Below are 25551 nucleotides of genomic sequence, written 5' to 3'. Positions count from 1 at the left end.
GGCAAAGCCGCGCGATCGGGTGCAAAAGACAGTGCGTTTTTGTAGGCAACATCCATGGACCCTACCAGGGCCCGTGCCTCTGTAAGTCCCAGAGTGTCCCTTTCTAGGAGTCGTCGGCGGATATCGGGGGAGCTCATACCTGCAACGAAGGCATCCCTGATTAAAAGTCCCGTGTGCTCGCTCCCCGAAACTTGCGGGCAGCCACATTTTCGGCCCAGCACCATTAGCGCCCGGTAGAAATCTTCCGAAGTTTCCTCGGGGCTTTGCCGCCTAGTCGCCAGCAGGTGACGAGCGTAGACCTGGTTTACAGGGCGGATGTAATGTCCTTCTAGCAGTTCGATAGCAGCAGCATAGTTCTCCGCCTCCTCGATAAGGGGGTAGATCCCAGGGCTGACCCGGGAGCGCAGGAGATGCATCTTCTGTCCTTCCGTGGGGGTGCCTACGGCCGTGTCGAGGTAGCCCTTAAAGCACGCCAGCCAGTGTTTAAAAATAGCAGCAGAGTTAACAGCGTGGGGGCTGAGCTGGAGGCACTCCGGTTTGATTCGGAGATCCATCCTTCCAACTTAAGTTGTAGCAGATTAAATTGATGTGCAATCAATTACACTCAAGACGAAGTGATTCCATAACTGAAGGCTTTAATCTGCTAGAACCTTTTCCCCAGCAGCTTCGATACAGAAAGTGAAGGCTGCTGGGACGGCACCATCTCTTATACCCCGCGTTCAGGGCGGAGCTATGTAATACAGCCAATGGTAGACTCCTGGGTCTAACCAATGGTCATCAGCCTCTCAGGCACCGCAATACCTGGTACTACCACACAGTGAAAACCTCAAAGGAAGGTGTGCTATAAGACAATCATCTGAAACAAAGATTTTTAGCGCTTTTACTTATTATTTTACCCACTCTTCTCCCCTCCATGTTTGTCTGCCTTGTGTGTATGCGTGTGTGTAGAGGGTGGGACAGGTTTAAGTGGAGAGACTAGGAATTGGATAATAGTTAACCTGTTGTATTTGCTGCATATTAGGGCAGCACGGTGGGGCAGTGGTTAACACAGGTGCCTCATGGCGCTGAGGTCCCAGGTTCGTTCCCAGCTCTGGGTCTCTGTCTGTGTGGAGTTTGCACACTCTCCCCATGCCTGCATGGTTTCGCCCTACAACCCAAAGATGTGCTGGGTAGGTGGATTGGCCATGCTAAATTGCCCCTTAATTGGAAAAATTAAATTTATTTTTGAAAAAAGTATTTGCTGCAATATTTAACTATAGTTATTGTAATTAATAAGCTTAATTGTATTTGAATTTACAAACCTGGAGACTGCAGTTAATCGGCAGCTAAGGGCCAAAGACTTTTTCTAAGAAATATTTATTAATTTAAATTGGGTTGCAACTCCGGATCAAATGGGGCTGCAATTGACCGTGCACTAATCCAGGGGGCATAACATAATGTTCCTTTATGCGCTCTGCTTTCACCAGCGTTTTATAAGGGGCTCGCTGTAAGTAGAGGCACAAGATAAGCACGGTGGCTTTCTCAGTTTTATTGTGATGAATGTCAAAATTATTATATATTATATTTGTGGCAATAATGTTATTAAAAGTCTGGGTTAAGTATATATTTGTTGCAGTAATATTAGTAAGTAACCTAGGTTAAGGTATCCAGACTGTGTGTCTGCTAAAGCTGTAGAAGTTTACCGGGCAGCACCGTAGCACAGTGGCTAGCACTGTGGCTTCACAGCGCCAGGGTCCCGGGTTCGATTCCCCGCTGGGTCACTGTCTGTGCGGAGTCTGCACGTTCTCCCCGTGTCTGCGTGGGTTTCCTCCAGGTGCTCCTATTTCCTCCCACAGTCCAAAGACGTGCAAGTTAGGTGGATTGGCCATGCTAAATTGCCCTTAGTGTCCAAAAAGGTTAGGAGGGTTTATTGGGTTACGGGGATAGGGCAGAAGTGAGGGCTTAAGTGGGTCGGTGCAGACACGATGAGCCGAATGGCCTCCTTCTGCACTGTATGTTCTATGTTCCATGTTCTAAGTCGTAAAAGGTGAGATCATGATTGATTTTAACAATTTACTTGTTTATATATAAAGGCTAGTGGGATATTGTTATGATTGCTGAAGAGAGTAGATCATTTATGGGGAGTTGTATTTAATCCTAACTAAGTAGGTCATGTGACATGTTAATGGGACAAAGACTATGTAATTGATGGGAGGAGCCAGGTATGTCTGTAGTTTTGCAGTTTTGTTGCTAACTTTCCGGTTGGTTCAATTGCTCTGTTTTATTACCTTTGCTCTCGAGTCACCAGGTATCTTACCGCCACGAGGTTCAAGTCCATGTAATGATCAATAACTCAATACACCAATTAGTAAGATTCAAATCAAAGCACATTTATTATACACAGTAATCGCGACTCATGCACAAATTCTACGTCTAAGCTACTTCTACAACTAACAGGCCTATACTTAACTTTGGACTGGCCCACCAGGTCAGGGGAACAAATGGCCTTTCGTTCGGGTTCTGAGTATGCGGGATTCGAAGCTGGCACGGATTGGTAGCTAGGAGCGCCTATCTCGTAGCGAGAGTTGAATTAAGACTTACTTCTTTCGGTGGTCACTGCACCGGTCGCAGTCAAGGTTGGTTCGCGTTGCTGGGTGATCCGGGCAGGATGAAGAGATGAAGAGAGCAATTTGAACTTGGGGCTTAACTCTTATAGTCCCCAGGGGCTTCCCGCCTTTTGGGCGGGCCCTGTACCTGGTTCTAGGTGATTGGACTTTGTTCCAATCGCTTGGTTCGATTTCTCCAATACTGGAGCAGTCCCCTGATCGATGGGCGGTCTTGAAGTGTTCGTTAACCTCTTTTGTGTTGGCTCCTGCTGGCGCCGGGGAGTCTGGCTTAGTTTTGAGTGTCCCAAATGTTGCCATTGTTCCCGGGAATTGCTCATCAGTATGTAGATGGCTGCTACATTGTTATGCTGATGGTCGCTGGTATCGATGCTGTCTGGGCTTTTGCAGAGTTAAATACACAGCAAACCTGCACCTGCTGGTTTCTGGCTGTGTTGGCTGACTTTCCCATCAGCCTTTGCCGTTCGCCATTTTAAATCGGGAATTGGCCAATTTAGGTGGCTACAGTTTGCCGTAGGATTGGAGTCTGAAAACAGAAGGATTTAAAGTTGAACAGCAGTTTTGCCAAATGCTACGAGGTTGAGCAGACGTGTATGGTTTTGCTGCTGAAAGGGTCTCTCTCTAAAGATCTCTGCACAACTAAGCAAGTAATCTGTTGGTTAACTTTATTTATAAGTGACATTTGAACTGTATTGGATTGCTTAAATGGAGTGGAGTTAGTAGCAGGTAAATACAGAAAGTTTATGTTTTTCCTTGTGTTTAAGAACTGGTTAACTGATAACTGTAAAGCTATTTTCTTTTATGTTAATGTGGTTAATTCTGTGCATAAATTAAAGCTGATTTTAACATAAGATACCTATTGGTCAGAGTCATCACTCCTGGGGTGAAGTATCCTTTCCTCACAGTTCGGGATTCTTGTCCGGTATCCTAACAAATGTTGGGGTGTGGTCCGGTATCCTAACGTGATCACACGTTTGAGCCTTCCAGCACTTTTTACTGTGCAGTGGGATGTCTGTAGGAATATACCCCTTAAAAAAAAAATTCCAATTAGTTTCCAATATTTTTGGGTGATGTGTAGTGACAAAGTGCCTCCCTCCCCAACCCCAGTCAGCAACAAACTCGAGTCTACCTTGTCGGCTTTTGACCTCAGCACTTGACGCAATGGCCCGCGGTTCGATTACTGCTTCCATGCCTGCTCAGGGTCCGTGGTTCGAGACCGCTCAAGGCATCCCCCTATATTCGCTTCATCTGGTCTACTCTCTGTTCGGGTCCGCTCTTTAGAGGCTGCTGATCAGCACAGTACTCCGTCGAGAGTACAATCAAAAAAGATAATACTCACCAAACCATAGTCCTGTATTCACCACCAGCCTGAGTGAATCCCAACCTCATTGCCATTTGTCAAGGAGCAGAATCAGCTATCCAGCTGCAGAGTATTTTGTTCCCCTTGAGCGACCAGACGAGACAGAGTTCTTGTTTAAGATCTTTATTCAAGCTATAGCATGGCATCTTGTTTACAGAAAGTTGCCCAGAAGTTTCCCAACAACAGAATACAACTACAAGTAATTTACATGTACCAATCAAAATTGTACATTTAGTTCAAGATAATTAATACGCAATCGCAACTAATAGTCTTGATTACTTTGTTAATTTCTCACAGTAGACTGGGGAACTGTTGGCTGTGTATAGCTGTTGGTTGGGGGGGGGGGGGGTTATTTACTGAGTTATGTTTATGTAGCGCACAAAGACTCCGTGAGACGAATAGTGAAGTCGATGAGGCTTTATTAAGCGTGTCTGTTCCCCCGCAGCTCGATAGTAGAATGGCCTGCGGGGGAGGACTCCGGCTTCTTATACTCCGCCTTCAGGGCGGAGCTAGAGGTCAACGGCCAACCAGGACCCGGGATCTGTCAGCCAATGGCATTAGGGCTTCCAGTCCCACATGACCCCTAATACATACTACCACATTCACCCCTTGTCAAAATGAACCCGGCGGGGTGATGCTTCGCATGGTGGTAAGGGTTTACAGGGCTGGTCCTGGGAGGAAAACATTCATATGGCAATACAGTATGTACAATTTTGTCCTGTTTGAACTATTTACAGAAGGTATCGGGAGAAAAGCAAAATGAACAAAGAACAAAGAACAAAGAAATGTACAGCACAGGAACAGGCCCTTCGGCCCTCCAAGCCCGTGCCGACCATACTGCCCGACTAAACTACAATCTTCTACACTTCCTGGGTCCGTATCCTTCTATTCCCATCCTATTCATATATTTGTCAAGATGCCCCTTAAATGTCCCTATCGTCCCTGCTTCCACTACCTCCTCCGGTAGCGAGTTCCAGGTACCCACTACCCTCTGCGTAAAAAACTTGCCTCGTACATCTACTCTAAACCTTGCCCCTCTCACCTTAAACCTATGCCCCCTAGTAATTGACCCCTCTACCCTGGGGAAAAGCCTCTGACTATCCACTCTGTCTATGTCCCTCATAATTTTGTATACCTCTATCAGGTCGCCCCTCAACCTCCTTCGTTCCAGTGAGAACAAACCGAGTTTATTCAACCGCTCCTCAGAGCTTATGCCCTCCATACCAGGCAACATTCTGGTAAATCTCTTCTGCACCCTCTCTAAAGCCTCCACATCCTTCTGGTAGTGTGGCGACCAGAATTGAACACTATACTCCAAGTGTGGCCTAACTAAGGTTCTATACAGCTGCAACATGACTTGCCAATTCTTATACTCAATGCCCCGGCCAATGAAGGCCAGCATGCCGTATGCCTTCTTGACTACCTTCTCCACCTGTGTTGCCCCTTTCAATGACCTGTGGACCTGTACTCCTGTACTCCAAAATGTTCTTGTGAAAAGTCCATATTTTGATTTAGATCGACGCCACGAGTTGGTCGGGCAGTCTGGTCGTCCGTGTCGATCGCCTCGGCCCCGGTGGTGGTGGTGCTTGTACCGGTGTTGTCGTCTCCAGGAGCCTTACGGTTTCAGCTTGGGCTTTATTCTTGGTCGGGCCTGAGGGGAGGGGAACCGATCCTCCTGGGAAGGGGGCGGTCGCGGGGTGCGGCGGTGGCAGGAAGCGGGGGGGGGGGGTTGGGTGAATGGTGTCGGGGGGGGGGGGGGGGGGTGTGTTGCCGGCGGGCGTCAGATCCCGCAGGGAGACAGTGTCCTGTCGGCCGTCGGGGTACTCCACGCAAGCGTACTGCGGGTTCGCGTGGAGGAGGTGAACCCTTTCGACCAACGGGTCCGCCTTGTGTGCCCGCACATGCTTTCGGAGCAAGATGGGTCCTGGGGCCGCCAGCCAGGTCGGCAGCGACGTTCCAGAGGAGGACCTCCTAGGGAAGACAAGGAGACGCTCATGAGGCGTTTGATTAGTGCTTGTGCAGAATAGCGACCGGATGGAGTGGAGCGCGTCCGGGAGGACCTCCTGCCACCGTGAAACTGGGAAGTCCGTGGACCGTAGGGCCAGTAGGACGGTCTTCCAGACCGTGCCGTTCTCCCTCTCTACTTGCCCGTTCCCCCGGGGGTTGTAGCTGGTCGTCCTGCTTGAGGCTATGCCCTTGCTGAGCAGGAACTGGTGCAGCTCGTCACTCATGAAAGAGGACCCCCTGTCGCTGTGGACGTATGCGGGGCAACCGAACAGTGTGAAGATGGTGTTAAGGGCTTTAATAACTGTGGCCGCGGTCATGTCAGAGCAGGGAATGGGAAGCGGGAGTATTCGTCCACCACATTAAGGAAGTATGTGTTGCGGTCGGTGGAGGGGAGGGGCCCTTTGAAATCCAGACTAAGGCGTTCAAAGGGGCAGGAAGCCTTAATCAGGTGCGCACCATCTGGCCTGAAAAAATGCGGTTTGCATTCCGCGCAGATGTGGCTGTCCCTTGTGACTGTACGGACCTCCTCTAAAGAGTATGAGAGGTTGCGGGACTTGATAAAGTGGAAAAACCGAGTGACCCCCGGGTGGCAGAGGTCCTCGTGGAGGGTTTGGAGGCGGTTAATTTGTGCGTTGGCACATGTGCCGCGGGATAGGGCATCGGACGGCTCGCTCAGCTTTCCGGGACGATACAAGATCTCGTAGTTGAAGGTGGAGAGCTCGATCCTCCACCTTAAGATCTTGTCGTTTTTGATTTTGCCCCGCAGTGCATTATCGAACATGAAGGCTACCGACCGTTGGTCGGTGAGGAGAGTGAATCTCCTGCCGGCCAGGTAATGCCTCCAATGTCGCACAGCTTCCACTATGGCTTGGGCTTCCTTTTCCACTGAGGAGTGGCGGATTTCTGAAGCGTGGAGGGTTCGGGAGAAAAAGGCCACGGGTCTGCCCGCTTGGTTAAGGGTGGCCACTAGAGCTACGTCGGAGGCGTCGCTCTCGATCTGGAAGGGGAGGGACTCGTCGATGGCGCGCATCGTGGCCTTTGCGATATCCGCTTTGATGCGGCTGAAGGCCTGGCAAGCCTCTGTCGACAGAGGGAAGGTCGTGGTCTGTATTAGGGGGCGGGCCTTGTCTGCGTACTGGGGTAGTATGAAAAAAACCCCAGGCAGCGTTTCAGGGCTTTTGAGCAGTGCGGGAGGGGAAATTCCATGAGGGCGCGCATACGTTCGGGGTCGGGGCCTATTATCCCATTGCGCACTACGTAGTCCAGAATGGCTAGCCGGTTGGTGCTAAAAACGCACTTGTCCTCGTTGTACGTGAGGTTCAAGGCTTTGGCGGTATGGCGGAATTTTTGGAGGTTGGCGTCGTGGTCCTGCTGGTCGTGGCCGCAGATGGTTACATTGTCAAGATACGGGAACGTGGCCCGCAACCCATGTTGATCAACCATTCGGTTCATCTCCCGTTGGAAGACCGAGACCCCGTTTGTGACGCCAAATGGGACCCTTAGGAAATGGTATAATCGCCCGTCTGCCTCGAAGGCTGTGTGCTTGCGGTCACTTGGGCGGATGGGGAGCTGATGGTAGGCGGACTTGAGGTCCACGGTGGAGAAGACTTTATATTGGGCAATCCGATTGACCATGTCGGATATGCGGGGGAGAGGGTACGCGTCTAGTTGTGTGTACCTGTTGATAGTCTGGCTATAGTCTATGACCATCCTTTGTTTCTCCCCTGTCTTCACTACTACCACCTGTGCTCTCCAGGGACTATTGCTGGCCTGGATTATGCCTTCCTTTAGTAGCCGCTGGACTTCGGACCGAATGAAGGTCCGGTCCTGGGTGCTGTACCATCTGCTCCTAGTGGCGACGGGTTTGCAATCCGGGGTGAGATTCGCAAACAAGGACGGGGGTTGCACCTTGAGGGTTGCGAGGCCGCAGATAGTGAGTGGGGGTATTGGGCCGCCGAATTTGAGCGTAAGGCTCTGTAGATTGCACTGGAAATCTAATCACAGTAATGTGGGGGCGCAGAATTGGGGAAGGACGTGTAGTTTGTAGTTTTTGAACTCCCTCCCCTGCACCGTTAGGGTAACTATGCAGAAACCTTGGATCTGTACGGAGTGGGATCCAGCACCTAGGGAAATCTTTTGTGCGCTGGGATAGGTGGTCAAGGAACAGCGTCTTACCGTGTCGGGGTGGATAAAGCTCTTCGTGCTCCCGGAGTCGACTAGGCATGGTGTCTCGTGCCTGTTTATTAGCACCGTTGTCGTCGTCGTCTGGAGTGTCCGGGGCCGAGCTTGATCGAGCGTAATTGAAGCGAGACGTGGTTGTAGTAGTGGAGCGTCTTCCTTGAACCCCGTGGAGCCGTCGACACTGGGGTCCGTTGTTGCCGTCCAAGATGGCGTCGGGGATAAACAAAATGGCTGCCCCCATACCTCGCACATGGCTGGGGGGTCACAAGATGGCGGCGGGGGTGGACAAAATGGCCGCCCCCACGCGTCGTACAGGTCTGGGGTGGTCCAAGATGGCGGCGCCCTTCCTCCCCTCGTGGTGGCCGGGACCCAAAATGGCGGCGTCTGCGGGTCGCACATGGGGCGCTGGGGGGGTTGGGGAGTGTTAGGACCGCGCGGGGCTCCCTCATCTCTGGGGACAGCAGTGGTCGGGACCCAAATTGGAAGCGCCGGCGGGTCATACGTGGGGACGGGGGAGGGGGGGGGTTGGGGAGCGTAAGCGGCGTGCAGGGCTCCCTGTTCTCCCGGGACCACGGTGGTCGGGACCCAGAGCGGCTGCGCCTGCGGGTCGTACATGGGGCGCTGGGGGGGGTTGGGGAGCGTAAGCGGCTTGCAGGGCTCTCTGGTCTACCGGGACAGCGGCGACCTCGCGGGACCGGCACACAACCGCGAAATGGCCCTTTTTCCCGCAGCTCTTGCAGATTGCTGCGCGGGCCGGGCAGCGCTGCCGGGGGTGTTTCGCCTGGCCGCAGAAATAGCAGCGGGCGCCCCCGGTGCGACTTGGCGTTTGGACCGCGCAAGCCTGTGGGGTGTCCGGGGGGGGGGGGCGGGTTTGTCGCGACGGGTACGTACGGAGCCCAATGGGCTGTCGCGCGGTCGGGGCCGTAGGCGCGGGTATTACGCGCGGCCACGTCTAGAGAGGCTGCTAGGGCCCGTGCCTCTGCGAGTCCTAGTGACTCTTTTTCTAGAAGTCTTTGGCGGATTTGGGAGGAATTAATACCTGCCACAAAAGCATCGCGCATTAACATGTCCGTGTGTTCATTTCCATTCACTGAAGGGCAGCTGCAGGCTCGTCCCAAAATCAGCAGCGCGGCGTAGAATTCGTCCATCGATTCTCCGGGACTTTGCAGTCTCGCCGCGAGCTGGTAGCGAGCATAGATTTGGTTAACTGGGCGGACATAGAGACTTTTCAGTGCTGCGAACGCCGTCTGGAAATCCTCCACGTCTTCGATGAGGGAGAAAATCTCCGTGCTTAACCTCGAGTGCAGGACCTGTAGTTTTTGGTCTTCTGTGACCCGGCCGGTGGCCGTTCTGAGGTAGGCCTCAAAACAAGTCTGCCAGTGCTTGAAGGCTGCTGCCGCGTTCACTGCGTGGGGGCTGATCCTCAGGCATTCCGGGATGATCCTGAGCTCCATCGTCCTTTTTAGGCACGCTTAATAAATTGTAGCGCACAAAGACTCCGTGAGACGAATAGAGTGCAGTCGATGCGGCTTTATTAAGCGTGTCTGTTCCCCCGCAGCTCGATAGTAGAATGGCCTGCGGGGGAGGACTCCGGCTTCTTATACTCCGCCTTCAGGGCGGAGCTAGAGGTCAATGGCCAACCAGGACCCGGGATCTGTCAGCCAATGACATTAGGGCTTCCAGTCCCACATGACCCCTAATACATACTACCACAGTTTACATTTGCAATTATGTTATAAAATCACAAATGCCTTAATAAAATGTTTAAATAAAAAAATTCCCACAGTAGTACTTAACCAATTACAGAAACTCTACGCTTGCCTAATTACAATATCCAACAGTTAATGTACATGTACATGTGCACATAGCTATATTGTCAATAAACACTTATTTATGGTCCTTGACTGTCTGGTGTCTTGAGTAGTAACTTATAGCATCTGTCAAAATACATTTGTAGTCCTAAGCTGTTACCTGGAAAGCAATGGTGTGTGGTTACAGCCCTCTTGTGGTCTATCACAGTCATTTACAAACTCAGGGTCGTGACCCACGAGTGGGTAAGGAAGGTTCTGGAACGATCAGTCGTGGCATTCCCGATTGCCGGAATGAGTGCCCAACAGCTGTGAACGGCTTTTAAAAATGCCGTCGCGACCGGCTTTCAAGAATGCTGGCCACCCTGCACATGTGTGCCCCCTCAGCCGGATGTAGCAGTGCGCAGGCCCAGAGCCCAGCGGGGCAGTCCGCCTTCTCAGTATGTCAGCACGCTGTTCCAGGAGCAGCTTTTTTAAAAAATCAATTAGTCTTCCTACCAGAAGCGGTGGCAGAGAGCAGATCTTGTGCCCTGGGGTTGCGAAGGTCAGCTGGCGTGGGTTGTGGAGGTCGACCGGTGTGATTTGTGAGGGTGGGCCGGCGTGGGTCGCGAAGGTCGGCTAGTTGATAAAAATGAGTCCTCAGAAAAGAAGTTTGAAAAACACTGGTCTATCAAAGCTCCCTTGTATATTGCTTTTGCAACTGTCCCCTGCAGCCCTAGCAGTTTCCCAGGAATTTAGCTGCAGTGAATGATTGTTAATAACTTCACTCACTTTGCCACAATCTCATGAAAGAAAATGTGGTTCAAATGCCACCATGGCAAGTTGTGAAATTGAAATGAAAACTATCTGGTAGCTTTGTGAGCTTGCCAGATTCCTCTTACTACCCAACCAGTTCACTAATACCATTCAGGAAATGGAATCTGTCACATGTACATTTGACCATGGTCGCAGATGTTGTGGTGAACCCAAATCCCCCATAGCAACGAGGATACAAATAAAAACACAGGAGTGATCAAAAGTAATTTGATAAAACAGCAACTTGTGCAATGAGCATATGTAACGTAACAAATGTCCCGAGGTGCTCAACAAGAAAGAATCAAACACATTTCTGACACCAGCCAAATATGGGGTCAGGACAGATGACCTAAAGTTTGGTCAAAGAGAAGGGCTTCAAGGAGCATGTTAAAAGAGCAAAAGTTCAGGGAGGGAATTCCAGAACTTAGGGCCCTCTGCTTCAGTTGTGTTCTTTATTCCACCAACATTTACATGGGCAGTTATGTGGGTAGTAAAACAGTCAATACGTATTGAAATGGTAGGTCTGGGCAGCTTGAAAGCTTAAAATCAGCTGTTTAGCTCAACAGTTTTAATGTAAAAAGTATAATTAATTAAGAAATAGTGTGGTTGAATGTTTGTGTGCCTCTCACAGATGCAGGTAGTCAGACATTTTGACAATGTCGTTGATTTTAATGGGGCGCCAAGTCCTCAGCCGGCCACCGTGGCGCAGAGGCTGCTGGGTAGATGGCGGCGGACAGCGCGAACTGCCAGTGAAGGAACGGCGATGAGTGAGAGAGGGGACGTGGATCTGACCGGAGTCAAGCTCAACACCGGCGTCTGGCTCGTCAAGGTGCGTCCACCCGCTCTAGCTGCCCCGCGCAACCCCCGGGAGTCATGTCAGCTGCTCCAGACTCGGATGGAGGGATCGCCATGGGGGGGGGGGGGGGGGGAATCAGGAAGGACTCCCCCCAAATGCAGGGCATACCCGCCCATAAGTAATAGGGCTTTTCCTCCCCCCCCCCCCCTAAGTAATGGGGCTTTTCCTCTCTCCCCCCCCCCATAAGTAATGGGGCTTTTCCTCCCCCCCCCCATAAGTAATGGGGCTTTTCCTCCCCCCCCCCATAAGTAATGGGGCTTTTCCTCCCCCCAATAAGTAATGGGGCACTTCCCCCCCCCCCCAAAAAAAAAAAAGTAATGGGGCACTTCCCCCCCCCCCCAAAAAAAAAGTAATGGGGCTCTTCCCCCCCCCCCCCAATCAGTAATGGGGCTCTTCCCCCCGCCCCCAATAAGTAATGGGGCTCTTTCCCCCCCCCCAATAAGTAATGGGGCTCTTCCCCCCCCCCCCCAATAAGTAATGGGGCTCTTCCCCCCCCCCCCAATAAGTAATGGGGCTCTTCCCCCCCCCAATAAGTAATGGGGCTCTTCCCCCCCCCCCCAATAAGTAATGGGGCTCTTCCCCCCCCCCCAAATAAGTAATGGGGCTCTTCCCCCCCCCCCCCAAATAAGTAATGGGGCTCTTCCCCCTCCCCCAATAAATAATGGAGCTCTTTCCCCCACCCCCCAATAAGTAATGGGGCTCTTTCCACCCACAATAAGTAATGGGACTCTTTCCGCGCCCCCCCCATAAGTAATGGGGATCTTCTCTAACCCCCCCATAAGTGATGGGGATCTTCTCCCCCCCCCCCATTAGTGATGAGGATCTTCTCCCCCCCCCCCCCCCATAAGTGGTGGGGATCTTCCCTCTTCTCCCCCCCCCCCCATAAATGATGGGGATCTTCCCCCCTCCCATAAGTGATGGGGATCTCCCCCCCCCCCCCATAAGTGATGGGGATCTTCCCCCCCCCCCATAAGTGATGGGGATCTTCCCCCCCCCCCATAAGTGATGGGGATCTTCCCCCCCCCCCCCATAAGTGATGGGGATCTTCCCCCCCCCCCCCATAAGTGATGGGGATCTTCCCCCCCCCCCATAAGTGATGGGGATCTTCCCCCCCCCCCATAAGTGATGGGGATTTCCCCCCCCATAAGTGATGGGGATCTTCTCCCCCCCCCCCCATAAGTGAAGGGGATCTTCCCCCCCCCCCTAAATGATGGGGATCTCCCCCCCCCCCCCCATAAGTGATGGGGATCTCTTCCCCCCCCCTCCCCATAAGTGATGGGGATCTTCGCCTCCCCATAAATGATGTGGCTCTCCCCTCCCCCATTAGTAATGGGGCTCTCCCCTTCCCCATAAGTAATGGTGCTCTCCCCTCCCCCATAAGTGATGCGGCTCTCCCCTCCCCCATAAGTGATGGGGCTCTTCCCCATCCCTCCCATAAGTGATGGGGCTCTTCTCCCCCCCCACCCCCCCCCCCCCCCATAAGTGATGGGGCTCTTCTCCCCCCCCCCCAAACAAGTTATGGGGCTCTCCACCCCCCGCATAAGTGGTGGGGCTCTCCATCAACTGCATAGGTGGTGGGGCTCTGTCTCCCCCCCCCCCCCTATAAATGGTGGGCTCTTTCTCCCCCACCATAAGTGATGGGGCTCTTCCCCCCCCCCATAAGTGATGGGGCTCTTTCTCCCCCCCCCCCCATAAGCGATGGGGCTCTTTCCCCCCCCCCCCATAAGTGATGGGGCTCTTCTCCCCCCCCCCCCCATAAGTGATGGGGTTCTTCTCCCCCCCCCCCCAACAAGTGAAAGGGGCTCTTCTCTCTTCCCCCCCCAATAAGTGATGGGGCTGTTTCTCCCCCCCCCCCCAATAAGTGATGGGGCTCTTCCCCCCCCCCAATAAGTTATGGGGCTCCTCTCTCTTCCCCGCCCTCCCCCCCCCCCGTAAGTGATGGGGCTCTTCACCCCCCCCATAAGTGATGGGGCTCTTCGCCCCCATAAGTGATGGGGCTCTTCCCCCCCCCCCCCCCCCCATAAGTGATGGGCTCTTCCCCCCCCCCCATAAGTGATGGGGCTCTTCCCCCCCCCCCATAAGTGATGGGGCTCTTCCCCCCCCCCATAAGTGATGGGGCTCTTTCCCCCCCCCATAAGTGATGGGGCTCTTCCCCCCCCCCCATAAGTGATGGGGCTCTTCCCCCCCCCCCCATAAGTGATGGGGCTCTTCCCCCCCCCCATAAGTGATGGGGCTCTTCCCCCCCCCCCCATAAGTGATGGGGCTCTTCCCCCCCCCCCCCATAAGTGATGGGGCTCTTCCCCCCCCCCCCATAAGTGATGGGGCTCTTCACCCCCCCCCCATAAGTGATGGGGCTCTTCCCCCCCCCCCCATAAGTGATGGGGCTCTTCCCCCCCCCCCCCCATAAGTGATGGGGCTCTTCCCCCCCCCCCATAAGTGATGGGGCTCTTCACCCCCCCCCCCATAAGTGATGGGGCTCTTCCCCCCCCCATAAGTGATGGGGCTCTTCCCCCCCCAATAAGTGATGGGGCTCTTCTCTCCCCCCCCCCCCATAAGTGATGGGGCTCCTCCCCCCCCCCCCCATAAGTGATGGGGCTCTTCCTCCCCCCCCCATAAGTGATGGGGCTCTTCCCCCCCCCCCCATAAGTGATGGGGCTCTTCACCCCCCCCCCATAAGTGATGGGGCTCTTCCCCCCCCCCAATAAGTGATGGGGCTCTTCTCTCCCCCCCCCCCATAAGTGATGGGGCTCTTCCCCCCCCCCCCCATAAGTGATGGGGCTCTTCTCCCCCCCCCTCCCCATAAGTGATGGGGCTCTTCCCCCCCCCCCCATAAGTGATGGGCTCTTCCCCCCCCCCCCATAAGTGATGGGGCTCTTCCCCCCCCCCCATAAGTGATGGGGCTCTTCCCCACCCCCCCCCATAAGTGATGGGGCTCTTCAACCCCCCCCCCATAAGTGATGGGGCTCTTCCCCCCCCAATAAGTGATGGGGCTCTTCTCTCCCCCCCCCCCCCCCATAAGTGATGGGGCTCTTCCCCCCCCCCCCCCATAAGTGAATGGGGCTCTTCCTCCTCCCCCCCCCATAAGTGATGGGGCTCTTCCCCCCCCCCCGTAAGTGATGGGGCTCTTCCCCCCCCCATAAGTGATGGGCTCTTTCCCCCCCCCCATAAGTGATGGGGCTCTTCCCCCCCCATAAGTGATGGGCTCTTCTTCACCCCCCCCATAAGTGATGGGGCTCTTCACCGCCCCCCCATAAGTGATGGGGCTCTTCACCGCCCCCCCCCATAAGTGATGGGGCTCTTCACCCCCCCCCCCCATAAGTGATGGGGCTCTTCCCCCCCCCATAAGTGATGGGGCTCTTCCCCCCCCCCCCCCATAAGTGATGGGGCTCTTCTCCCGCCCCCCCCCATAAGTGATGGGGCTCTTCACTCCCCCCCCCCCCCCCCATAAGTGATGGGGCTCTTCCTTCCCCTCCCCAAATAACTGATGGGGCTCTTCTCCCCCCTCCCCAACTAAGTGAATGGGCTCTTCTCTCCCCCCCCCCCCACAAGTGAAAGGGGCTCTTCTCTCCCCCCCCCCCCCCATAAGTGATGGGGCTCTTCTCTCCCCCCCCCCCCCATAAGTGATGGGGCTCTTCTCCCCCCCCCCCCCATAAGTGATGGGGCTCTTCTCTCCCCCCCCCCCCCATAAGTGATGGGCTCTTCTCCTCCCCCACCCCCGATAAGTGATGGGGCTCTTGGCCCCCCCCCATAAGTGATGGGGCTTTCCTCCCCCCCGCCCCATAAATGATGCGGCCCCTTCCCACCCCCCCCATAAATGATGCAGCTCTCTTTCCCCTCCCCCATAAGCGATGTGGCTCTTCCCCCCCCCCCCTCCCCCCCCATAAATGGTGCGGCTCCTCACCCCCCAGTCCCCCCCCATTAATGATGCGGCTCTCCCCTTCCACCCCCCCCCCCCCCCCCTTCCCATAGGTGACGCGGCTCTCTTTTCCCCCCCCATAAGTGATGCGGCTTTCTCTTCCCCCCCCCACAATACGTGATGGGATTCCCTCTCCTGTAGGCACGTTCCCAAGGACTGAGTATTGAGCTAGCTCTTACGTGGGGTTCCTCTCTCTCAGTTATAGCTCAGCTGAATACACAGACTTGCAGACACATCAACTCTGGTTAAGACGGCTTTATTTTCCAAGCTTGTCTCCGAACGTGGGAGAGTGATCTGGATAAATGCCAAAACCACTCTGCCGTATACTGGTGCAGATGCCCAAATTTACAGTTTTCCAAAATTCAATAGTGCACCCCAGTTGGACTTGATCCAGTCTTTGGAGCTTTCAATTTTATATTGACCAGTGAAATTTAACATCAGCAACATGATGACTGTGCATAAGTCCAGATTAAACCCACCCTGCTACCTGTTGTTTACCAGGATACTTTATCCGTTATAAAGTTGTTTTTCTTCCATTCCCATCTTAGTTCTCGCAGTCAGTTCCTGTCCACCCCATTGTTCATTTATTGGGGGGGGGGGGGTGAAAGGTTGTTATATTATTATAAAGTTGATTCCTCTTTGCACCATGGATTGTCTGAGACAGGATATTGGGGGCACCGATAAGAACTGTTTACTGAGCTGACAGTGTTGTTGCCGACCACACTGTTTCTGTCTAATCCTGTTTGATTTAAAAACATGGTCACGTTAGCTAGCTTAAATCCCACCATGCATTGTGGCCACTGCTTTTAGCGTGAGGTAAATGCATAATACTGCTATGCCCTAAACATACATGTTTAATGGTTAATAATTACTGGGTATACATTCTCTGACTTGTCTGAATCCTTAATAAACTAACTGATATAGAACTATTTGAGTGTTATCCGAGCTATCCTATCCGGTTTTAAGGGGTCTCACCTCCGGTCACCCACTTCACCCCCCATAAGTGATGGGATTTCCCCCCCCCCCACATAAGTGATGTGGTTTCTCCCCCCCCCAGAAGTGATGGGGGCCACCATAAGTGATGGGGTTTCCCCCTGAAGTGATGGGGTTTCCCCTGAAGTGATGGGTTTCCCCCTGAAGTGATGGGGTTTCCCCCCGAAGTGATGGGGTTTCCCCCCGAAATGATGGGGTTTCCCCCCGAGGTGATGGGGTTTCTCCCCCGAGGTGATGGGGTTTCCCCCCCGAGGTGATGGGGTTTCCCCCCGAGGTGATGGGGTTTTCCCCCCCTGAGGTGATGGGGTTTCCCCCCTGAGGTGATGGGGTTTCCCCCCCGAGGTGATGGGGTTTCCCCCCCGAGGTGATGGGGTTTCCCCCCCGAGGTGATGGGGTTTCCCCCCCCGAGGTGATGGGGTTTCCCCCCCCGAGGTGATGGGGTTTCCCCCCCGAGGTGATGGGGTTTCCCCCCCCCGAGGTGATGGGGTTTCCCCCCCGAGGTGATGGGGTTTCCCCCCCCCAAGGTGATGGGGTTTCCCCCCCCGAGGTGATGGGGTTTCCCCCCCCCCCCCGAGGTGATGGGGGTTTCCCCCCCCCCGAGGTGATGGGGTTTCCCCCCCCCCGAGGTGATGGGGTTTCCCCCCCCCCGAGGGTGATTGGGGTTTTCCCCCCCCGAGGTGATGGGGTTTTCCCCCCCCCGAGGTGATGGGGTTTTCCCCCCCCCGAGGTGATGGGGTTTTCCCCCCCCCCGAGGTGATGGGGTTTTCCCCCCCCCGAGGTGATGGGGTTTTCCCCCCCCCGAGGTGATGGGGTTTCTCCCCCCCCCCCGAGGTGATGGGGTTTCCCCCCGAGGTGATGGGGTTTCCCCCCCGAGGTGATGGGGTTTCCCCCCCGAGGTGATGGGGTTTCCCCCCCGAGGTGATGGGGTTTCCCCCCCGAGGTGATGGGTTTCCCCCCCCGAGGTGATGGGGTTTCCCCCCCGAGGTGATGGGGTTTCCCCCCCGAGGTGATGGGGTTTCCCCCCCCGAGGTGATGGGGTTTCCCCCCCGAGGTGATGGGGTTTCCCCCCCCGAGGTGATGGGGTTTCCCCCCCGAGGTGATGGGGTTTCCCCCCCGAGGTGATGGGGTTTCCCCCCCGAGGTGATGGGGTTTCCCCCCCGAGGTGATGGGGTTTCCCCCCCGAGGTGATGGGGTTTCCCCCCCGAGGTGATGGGGTTTCCCCCCCGAGGTGATGGGGTTTCCCCCCCGAGGTGATGGGGTTTCCCCCCCGAGGTGATGGGGTTTCCCCCCCGAGGTGATGGGGTTTCCCCCCCGAGGTGATGGGGTTTCCCCCCCGAGGTGATGGGGTTTCCCCCCCGAGGTGATGGGGTTTCCCCCCCGAGGTGATGGGGTTTCCCCCCCCGAGGTGATGGGGTTTCCCCCCCGAGGTGATGGGGTTTCCCCCCCGAGGTGATGGGGTTTCCCCCCCGAGGTGATGGGGTTTCCCCCCCCGAGGTGATGGGGTTTCCCCCCCGAGGTGATGGGGTTTCCCCCCCGAGGTGATGGGGTTTCCCCCCCGAGGTGATGGGGTTTCCCCCCCGAGGTGATGGGGTTTCCCCCCCGAGGTGATGGGGTTTTCCCCCCCCGAGGTGATGGGGTTTCCCCCCCGAGGTGATGGGGTTTCCCCCCCGAGGTGATGGGGTTTCCCCCCCCGAGGTGATGGGGTTTCCCCCCCCGAGGTGATGGGGTTTCCCCCCCGAGGTGATGGGGTTTCCCCCCCCGAGGTGATGGGGTTTCCCCCCCGAGGTGATGGGGTTTCCCCCCCGAGGTGATGGGGTTTCCCCCCCGAGGTGATGGGGTTCCTCGGGCCCCCCCCCCCCCCATGAGTGACGGGGATTCCCCCCCCCCCAGGAGTGACGGGGTTTCCCCCCCCCCCAGGGAGTGACGGGGTTTCCCCCCCCCAGGGAGTGACGGGGTTTCTCTCCCCCCCCCCCCAGGAGTGACGGGGTTTCTCTCCCCCCCCCCCAGGAGTGACGGGGTTTCCCCCCCCCCCACAGGAGTGACGGGGTTTCCCCCCCCCCCCAGGAGTGACGGGGTTTCTCCCCCCCCCCAGGAGTGACGGGGTTTCCCCCCCCCCCAGGAGTGACGGGGTTTCCCCCCCCCCAGGAGTGACGGGGTTTCCCCCCCCAGGAGTGACGGGGTTTTCTCCCCCCCCCCCCCAGAAGTGACGGGGTTTCTCCCCCCCCCCCCCCCCAGGAGTGACGGGGTTTCTCCCCCCCCCCCAGGAGTGACGGGGTTCCCCCCCCCCCTCAGGAGTGACGGTGTTTCTCCCCCCCCCCTCCCAGGAGTGGACGGGGTTTCTCCCCCCCCCCCCCCCCCCCAGGAGTGACGGGGTTTCCCCCCCCCCCCAGGAGTGACGGGGTTTCCCCCCCCCCCCCCAGGAGTGACGGGGTTTCTCTCCCCCCCCCCCCCAATGAGTGACGGGGTTTTCCCCCCCCCCCCCTCAGGAGTGACGGGGTTTCTCCCCCCCCTCCCAGGAGTGACGGGGTTTCTTCCCCCCCCCCCCCCAGGAGTGACGGGGTTTTCCCCCCCCCCCCAGGAGTGACGGGGTTTCCCCCCCCCCCAGGAGTGACGGGGTTCCCCCCCCCCAGGAGTGACGGGGTTTCCCCCCCCCCAGGAGTGACGGGGTTTCTCCCCCCCCCCCAATGAGTGACGGGGTTTCCCCCCCCCCCCCTCAGGAGTGACGGGGTTTCTCTCCCCCCCTCCCAGGAGTGACGGGGGTTTCTCCCCCCCCCCCAGGAGTGACGGGGTTTCCCCCCCCCCCCCCAGGAGTGACGGGGTTTCCCCCCCCCCCCCCCAGGAGTGACGGGGTTTCCCCCCCCCCAGGAGTGACGGGGTTTCTCCTCCCCCCCCCCCCAATGAGTGACGGGGTTTCTCCCCCCCCCCCAATGAGTGACGGGGTTTCCCCCCCCCCCTCAGGAGTGACGGGGTTTCTCCCCCCCCTCCCAGGAGTGACGGGGTTTCTCTCCCCCCCCCCCCCCAGGAGTGACGGGGTTTCCCCCCCCCAGGAGTGACGGGTTTCTCCCCCCCCCCCCCAGGAGTGACGGGGTTTCTCCCCCCCCCCCAGGAGTGACGGGGTTTCACCCCCCCCCCCCAGGAGTGGACGGGGTTTCTCCCCCCCCCAGGAGTGACGGGGTTTCTCCCCCCCCCCCCAATGAGTGACGGGGTTTCCCCCCCCCCTCAGGAGTGACGGGGTTTCTCCCCCCCCTCCCAGGAGTGACGGGGTTTCTTCCCCCCCCCCCCCAGGAGTGACGGGGTTTCCCCCCCCCCCCAGGAGTGACGGGGTTCTCCCCCCCCAGGAGTGACGGGGTTTCCCCCCCCCCCCAGGAGTGACGGGGTTTCCCCCCCCCCCCCAGGAGTGACGGGGGTTTCCCCCCCCCCAGGAGTGACGGGGTTTCCCCCCCCCCAGGAGTGACGGGGTTTCCCCCCCCCAGGAGTGACAGGGTTTCCCCCCCCCCCAGGAGTGACGGGGTTTCCCCCCCCAGGAGTGACGGGGTTTCCCCCCCCAGGAGTGACGGGGTTTCCCCCCCCCAGGAGTGACGGGGTTTCCCCCCCCCCAGGAGTGACGGGGTTTCCCCCCCCCCAGGAGTGACGGGGTTTCCCCCCCCCAGGAGTGACGGGGTTTCCCCCCCCCAGGAGTGACGGGGTTTCCCCCCCCCAGGAGTGACGGGGTTTCCCCCCCCCCCAGGAGTGACGGGGTTTCCCCCCCCCCAGGAGTGACGGGGTTCCCCCCCCAGGAGTGACGGGGTTTCCCCCCCCCCAGGAGTGACGGGGTTTTCCCCCCCCCAGGAGTGACGGGGTTTCCCCCCCCCAGGAGTGACGGGGTTTCCCCCCCCAGGAGTGACGGGGTTTCCCCCCCCAGGAGTGACGGGGTTTCCCCCCCCCAGGAGTGACGGGGTTTCCCCCCCCCAGGAGTGACGGGTTTCCTCCCCCCCCCAGGAGTGACGGGGTTTCCCCCCCCCAGGAGTGACGGGGTTTCCCCCCCCCAGGAGTGACGGGGTTTCCCCCCCCCCAGGAGTGACGGGGTTTCCCCCCCCCAGGAGTGACGGGGTTTCCCCCCCCAGGAGTGACGGGGTTTCCCCCCCCCAGGAGTGACGGGGTTTCCCCCCCCCCAGGAGTGACGGGGTTTCCCCCCCCAGGAGTGACGGGGTTTCCCCCCCCCAGGAGTGACGGGGTTTCCCCCCCCCAGGAGTGACGGGGTTCCCCCCCCCCCAGGAGTGACGGGGTTTCCCCCCCCCAGGAGTGACGGGGTTTCCCCCCCCAGGAGTGACGGGGTTTCCCCCCCCAGGAGTGACGGGGTTCCCCCCCCAGGAGTGACGGGGTTCCCCCCCCCCCAGGAGTGACGGGGTACCCCCCCCCAGGAGTGACGGGGTTCCCCCCCCCAGGAGTGACGGGGTTCCCCCCCCCAGGAGTGACGGGGTTCCCCCCCCCAGGAGTGACGGGGTTCCCCCCCCCAGGAGTGACGGGGTTCCCCCCCCCAAGGAGTGACGGGGTTCCCCCCCCCCCCAAGGAGTGACGGGGTTCCCCCCCCCAAGGAGTGACGGGGTTTTTCTCTCTCCCCCCCCCCCCCCCCCAGGAGTGATGGGGTTTCTCTTCCCCCCCCCCCCCCCCCAGGTGTGACGGGGTTTCTCCCCCTCCACCCTGAGAAGGGGTCCCCACCCCCACCCTAAGCGAAGGGGTCTCCATCCCCCACCCTAAGCGAAGGGGTCTCCATCCCCCACCCTAAGCGAAGGGGTCTCCATCTCCCACCCTAAGCGAAGGGGTCTCCATCTCCCACCCTAAGCGAAGGGGTCTCCATCCCCCACCCTAAGCGAAGAGGTCTCCATCCCCCACCCTAAGCGAAGGGGTCTCCATCTCCCACCCCTAAGCGAAGGGGTCTCCATCTCCCACCCTAAGCGAAGGGGTCTCCATCCCCCACCCTAAGCGAAGGGGTCTCCATCCCCCACCCTAAGCGAAGGGGTCTCCATCCCCCACCCTAAGCGAAGGGGTCTCCATCCCCCACACCCTAAGCGAAGGGGGTCTCCATCCCCCACCCGAAGCGAAGGGGTCTCCATCCCCTACCCGAAGCGAAGGGGGTCTCCATCCCCCACCCGAAGCGAAGGGGTCTCCATCCCCCACCCGAAGCAAAGGGGGTTCACCCCCCCACCCTAAGTGAAGGGCCCCCCCCACCCTAAGTGAAGGGGTCCCCCCCACCCTAAGTGAAGCGGTTTCTCCCCCCCCCCCCCCACCCTAAATGAAGGGGTTCTCACCACCCCCACCCTAAGTGAAGGGATTCTACCCCCCCCCACACCCTAAGTGAAGGGGTCCCCCCCACCTTAAGTGAAGTGGTCTCCATCCCCCACCTTAAGTGAAGCGGTTCTCCCCCCCCCCCACCCTAAATGAAGGGGTTCTCACCCCCCCACCCCCACCCTAAGTGGATTCTACCCCCCCCCCCCCACACCCTAAGTGGAGGGTTCTCCCCCACCCTAAGTGAAGGGGTTCTCCCCCACCCTAAGTGAAGGGGTTCTCCCCCACCCTAAGTGAAGGGGTTCTCCCCCACCCTAAGTGAAGGGGTTCTCCCCCACCCTAAGTGAAGGGGTTCTCCCCCACCCTAAGTGAAGGGGTTCTCCCCCACCCTAAGTGAAGGGGTTCTCCCCCACCCTAAGTGAAGGGGTTCTCCCCCACCCTAAGTGAAGGGGTTCTCCCCCACCCTAAGTGAAGGGGTTCTCCCCCACCCTAAGTGAAGGGGTTCTCCCCCACCCTAAGTGAAGGGTTCTCCCCCACCCTAAGTGAAGGGGTTCTCCCCCCACCCTAAGTGAAGGGGTTCTCCCCACCCTAAGTGAAGGGGTTCTCCCCCACCCTAAGTGAAGGGGGTTCTCCCCCACCCTAAGTGAAGGGGTTCTCCCCCACCCTAAGTGAAGGGGTTTCTCCCCCCCCCACCCTAAGTGAAGGGGGTTTCTCCCCCCCCCACCCTAAGTGAAGGGGTTTCTCCCCCCCCCCACCCTAAGTGAAGGGGTTTCTCCCCCCGCCCCATCCTAGGTGAATGGGTTTCTCCCCCCCCCCACCCTAAGTGAAGGGGTTCCCCCCCCACCCTAAGTGAAGGGGTTCCCCCCCCACCCTAAGTGAAGGGGTTCCCCCCCCACCCTAAGTGAAGGGGTTCCCCCCCCACCCTAAGTGAAGGGGGTTCCCCCCCCACCCTAAGTGAAGGGGTTCCCCCCCCCACCCTAAGTGAAGGGGTTCCCCCCCCCCACCCTAAGTGAAGGCCCCCCCCCCACCTTAAGTGAGGGTGTGTCTCCCCCACCCTAAGTGAAGGGGTTCCCCCACACCCTATGTGAAGGGGTCTCCATCCCCCACTCTAAATGAAGGAGTTCCCGCCCCCCACTCTAAGCGAAGGGGTCAGGGTAGCACAGTGGCGCAGTGGTTAGCACTGCTGCCTCACAGCGCTGAGGTCCCGTGGGTTTCGCCCCCACAACCCAAAGATGTGCAGGTTCGGTGGATTGGCCGCAGTAAGTTGCCGTTTAATTTGATAAAAATAATTAAGTACTCTAAATTTTTTTTAAAAATAAGTGATGGTGTCGCCCCACCCCCGCTTGTTGTGCACAGTGGTCTAAACAGCTGGCTTGTAATGCAGAACAATGCCAGCAGCACGGGTTCCCATACCAGCCTCCCCGAACAGACGCCGAAACGTGGCGACTAGGGGCTTTTCACAGTAACTTTATTGAGGTCTACTTGTGACAATAAGCGATTATTATTATTATCCCACAGCCTCAATCACCTGTATGCAAATGTTTATTCAACTCGCTGACCTATATCTCTTCCATTTCATCTTGTAGCGATAGCTTCCTGTTCTTGATATTTTCACCTTTTCCTGTCCCATACATTCAATATTTAAAACATCATAGGCCTATGTAGCTCCATAATTTCCTCAGTTGAACAAAAACTACCCTAATTCTTCTGGAACAAGCAAATGGGCAGCACAGTAGCATTGTGGATAGCACAATTGCTTCACAGCTCCAGGGTCCCAGGTTCGATTCCAGCTTGGGTCACTGTCTGTGCGGAGTCTGTACATCCTCCTCGTGTGTGCGTGGGTTTCCTCCGGGTGCTCCGGTTTCCTCCCACAGTCCAAAGATGTGCAGGTTAGGTGGATTGGCCATGATAAATTGCCCTTAGTGTCCAAAATTGCCCTTAGTGTTGGGTGGGGTTACTGGGTTATGGGGATAGGGTGGAGGTGTTGACCTTGGGTAGGGTGCTCTTTCCAAGAGCCGGTGCAGACTCGATGGGCCGAATGGCCTCCTGCACTGTAAATTCCATTCTATGAACTGGTCTGTTAAGTTGCCCCATAATTAGAATGGCTGGGGGATCATGACCAGACAATTCCTATTCCAATGTACCCACCCCTGCAGTCGCCTAATCTGGAAGAGCCAAAAACAAAACGAAAATCCGGTGCAACTTTACGACTCCCATAGCCAATCAAAACCAGTCCACATTACCATGCTTATGTTATATTAACTTAACTCACTTGTATTTCATAAGATGTGATTTTGGCCCCATTTAGGAACCAGTCTTTTGAAGGGGATCCAGAAAGTGTACAAGCTGGTTCCATCTGGTGAAAGTAAAACCACCTAACATCTGAAATATAAACAGAAAATACTGGAAATATTCAGCAGCATCTGTGGACAGAGAAACAGTTGCTGTTTCAAGTCTGTGACCTTACAGCAGAACTAGCAGTTTAACATTCAGCCTTTTCTATTTTTGTGATTTTAAAAATAAATAAATAAATAAATTCAGGTCCCTGGGTTTTCCGCCATTGGTAAAAGTGAAATAATTTATGAATGGGTACACGATCCAGCCCACTGACTTTATATATCTTTTATATTTAAAGGTCCTCAACAGGACCAGGCACTGAAACTAACATTGAAACTAAGGCACAAGACTTACAGATGCCATTCCTAAGTGCCTCTTATGATCCCTTCAGGCACCGTGACTAGTTCCATCCTCTGGCTTTTCCCCTTTTTTTGAAAATCGATCTTCCAAGCTAAGAGAACAATTCCTGACTCTATGAAGTTATTGAAGACAGGGACAAGGGGCTAACAGAGCCCTGTGCCATCTCTTTAATGGCTCTTGGGTGAATGTCATCTGGATCTGGAACCCAAACCATTCTGAGATTTCCTATTTTAATTTCAGGTGACATCCTTATTTGACAGCTACTCAACAGACCCAGAAAGACAATTTTGCAATGTATGGACTGATGCTTTGATGCAGACAGTCCCTGCTGTCGTGCACAATAGCAATTCTTTTTTCGTTGCCAATTGTGCAGTCAATGTTATGACTGGAAGCTTCTCTTTATGGGTCTGTTGGATAGCTGTCTCTGAATGCCTGGTCTTTTATGAGAAACACTTAAGTTCTAGAGAAGTTGTTAAAACAAACAGTATGCTTTAACAACTTTATCATGAGAGTTCAGTACAAACATTCACTTCTGGGGATTCTTTTAAGGAACATAGAACATACAGTGCAGAAGGAGGCCATTCGGCCCATCGAGCCTGCACCGACCCCATAAGCCCTCACTTCCACCCTATCCCCGTAACCCAATAACCCCATCTAACCTTTTTTGGTCACTAAGGGCAATTTAGCATGACCAACCCACTTAACCTGCACGTCTCTAGACTGGGAGGAAACAGGAGCACCCGGAGCAGGCACGGGGAGAAATTGCTGACTCCACACAGACAGTGATCCAGCAGAGAATCAAACCTGGGACCCTGGCGCTGTGAAGCCACAGTGCTATCCACTTGTGCTACCGTGCTGCCCTAAGGAAGATGGGCAGCTACTGACAGTTTTGCAATGTATGGGATGATGCTTTCATGCAGACAGTCCCTGCTGTCGTGCACAATAGCAATTCTTTTTTTCGTTGCCAATTGTGCAGTCTATGTTATGACTGGGAGCTTCTTTTTATGGGCCGGTTGGATAGCTGTCTCTGAATGCCTGGTCTTTTATGAGAAACACTTAAAAGTTCTAGA

At 56.3% G+C, this 25551-nt stretch overlaps 1 protein-coding gene and 1 long non-coding RNA gene across 3 annotated transcripts in view; one reads left to right on the top strand and one right to left on the bottom strand.

The window, feature by feature from the left end:
• Positions 1-2376: 2376 nt before the first annotated feature.
• LOC140428781 (uncharacterized) lies at positions 2377-10358 on the bottom strand. Its single transcript, XR_011948881.1, has 3 exons — positions 10123-10358; positions 3460-3631; positions 2377-3129 (listed from the first exon to the last, which is right to left on the bottom strand). It is a non-coding gene; the product is annotated as an uncharacterized lncRNA (long non-coding RNA).
• An 866-nt stretch (positions 10359-11224) lies between these two features.
• gtf2f2a (general transcription factor IIF, polypeptide 2a) overlaps positions 11225-25551 on the top strand; it is a 259984-nt gene continuing 245657 nt past the window's right edge. For both annotated transcript variants that reach the window (XM_072514321.1, XM_072514320.1), the window contains exons 1-2: positions 11225-11271; positions 11386-11583. In XM_072514321.1, the coding sequence (XP_072370422.1) occupies positions 11236-11271; positions 11386-11583 (234 nt within the window). In that variant the 5' untranslated portion in view covers positions 11225-11235. The remainder of the gene's footprint in view (positions 11272-11385; positions 11584-25551) is intronic.

Source organism: Scyliorhinus torazame, chromosome 8, assembly GCF_047496885.1.
Source record: "Scyliorhinus torazame isolate Kashiwa2021f chromosome 8, sScyTor2.1, whole genome shotgun sequence".
NCBI classification, from domain to species: Eukaryota; Metazoa; Chordata; class Chondrichthyes; order Carcharhiniformes; family Scyliorhinidae; genus Scyliorhinus; species Scyliorhinus torazame.
The sequence above is the reverse complement of the archived record's forward strand: the minus strand, read 5'-3'. Positions and strand labels throughout refer to the sequence as shown.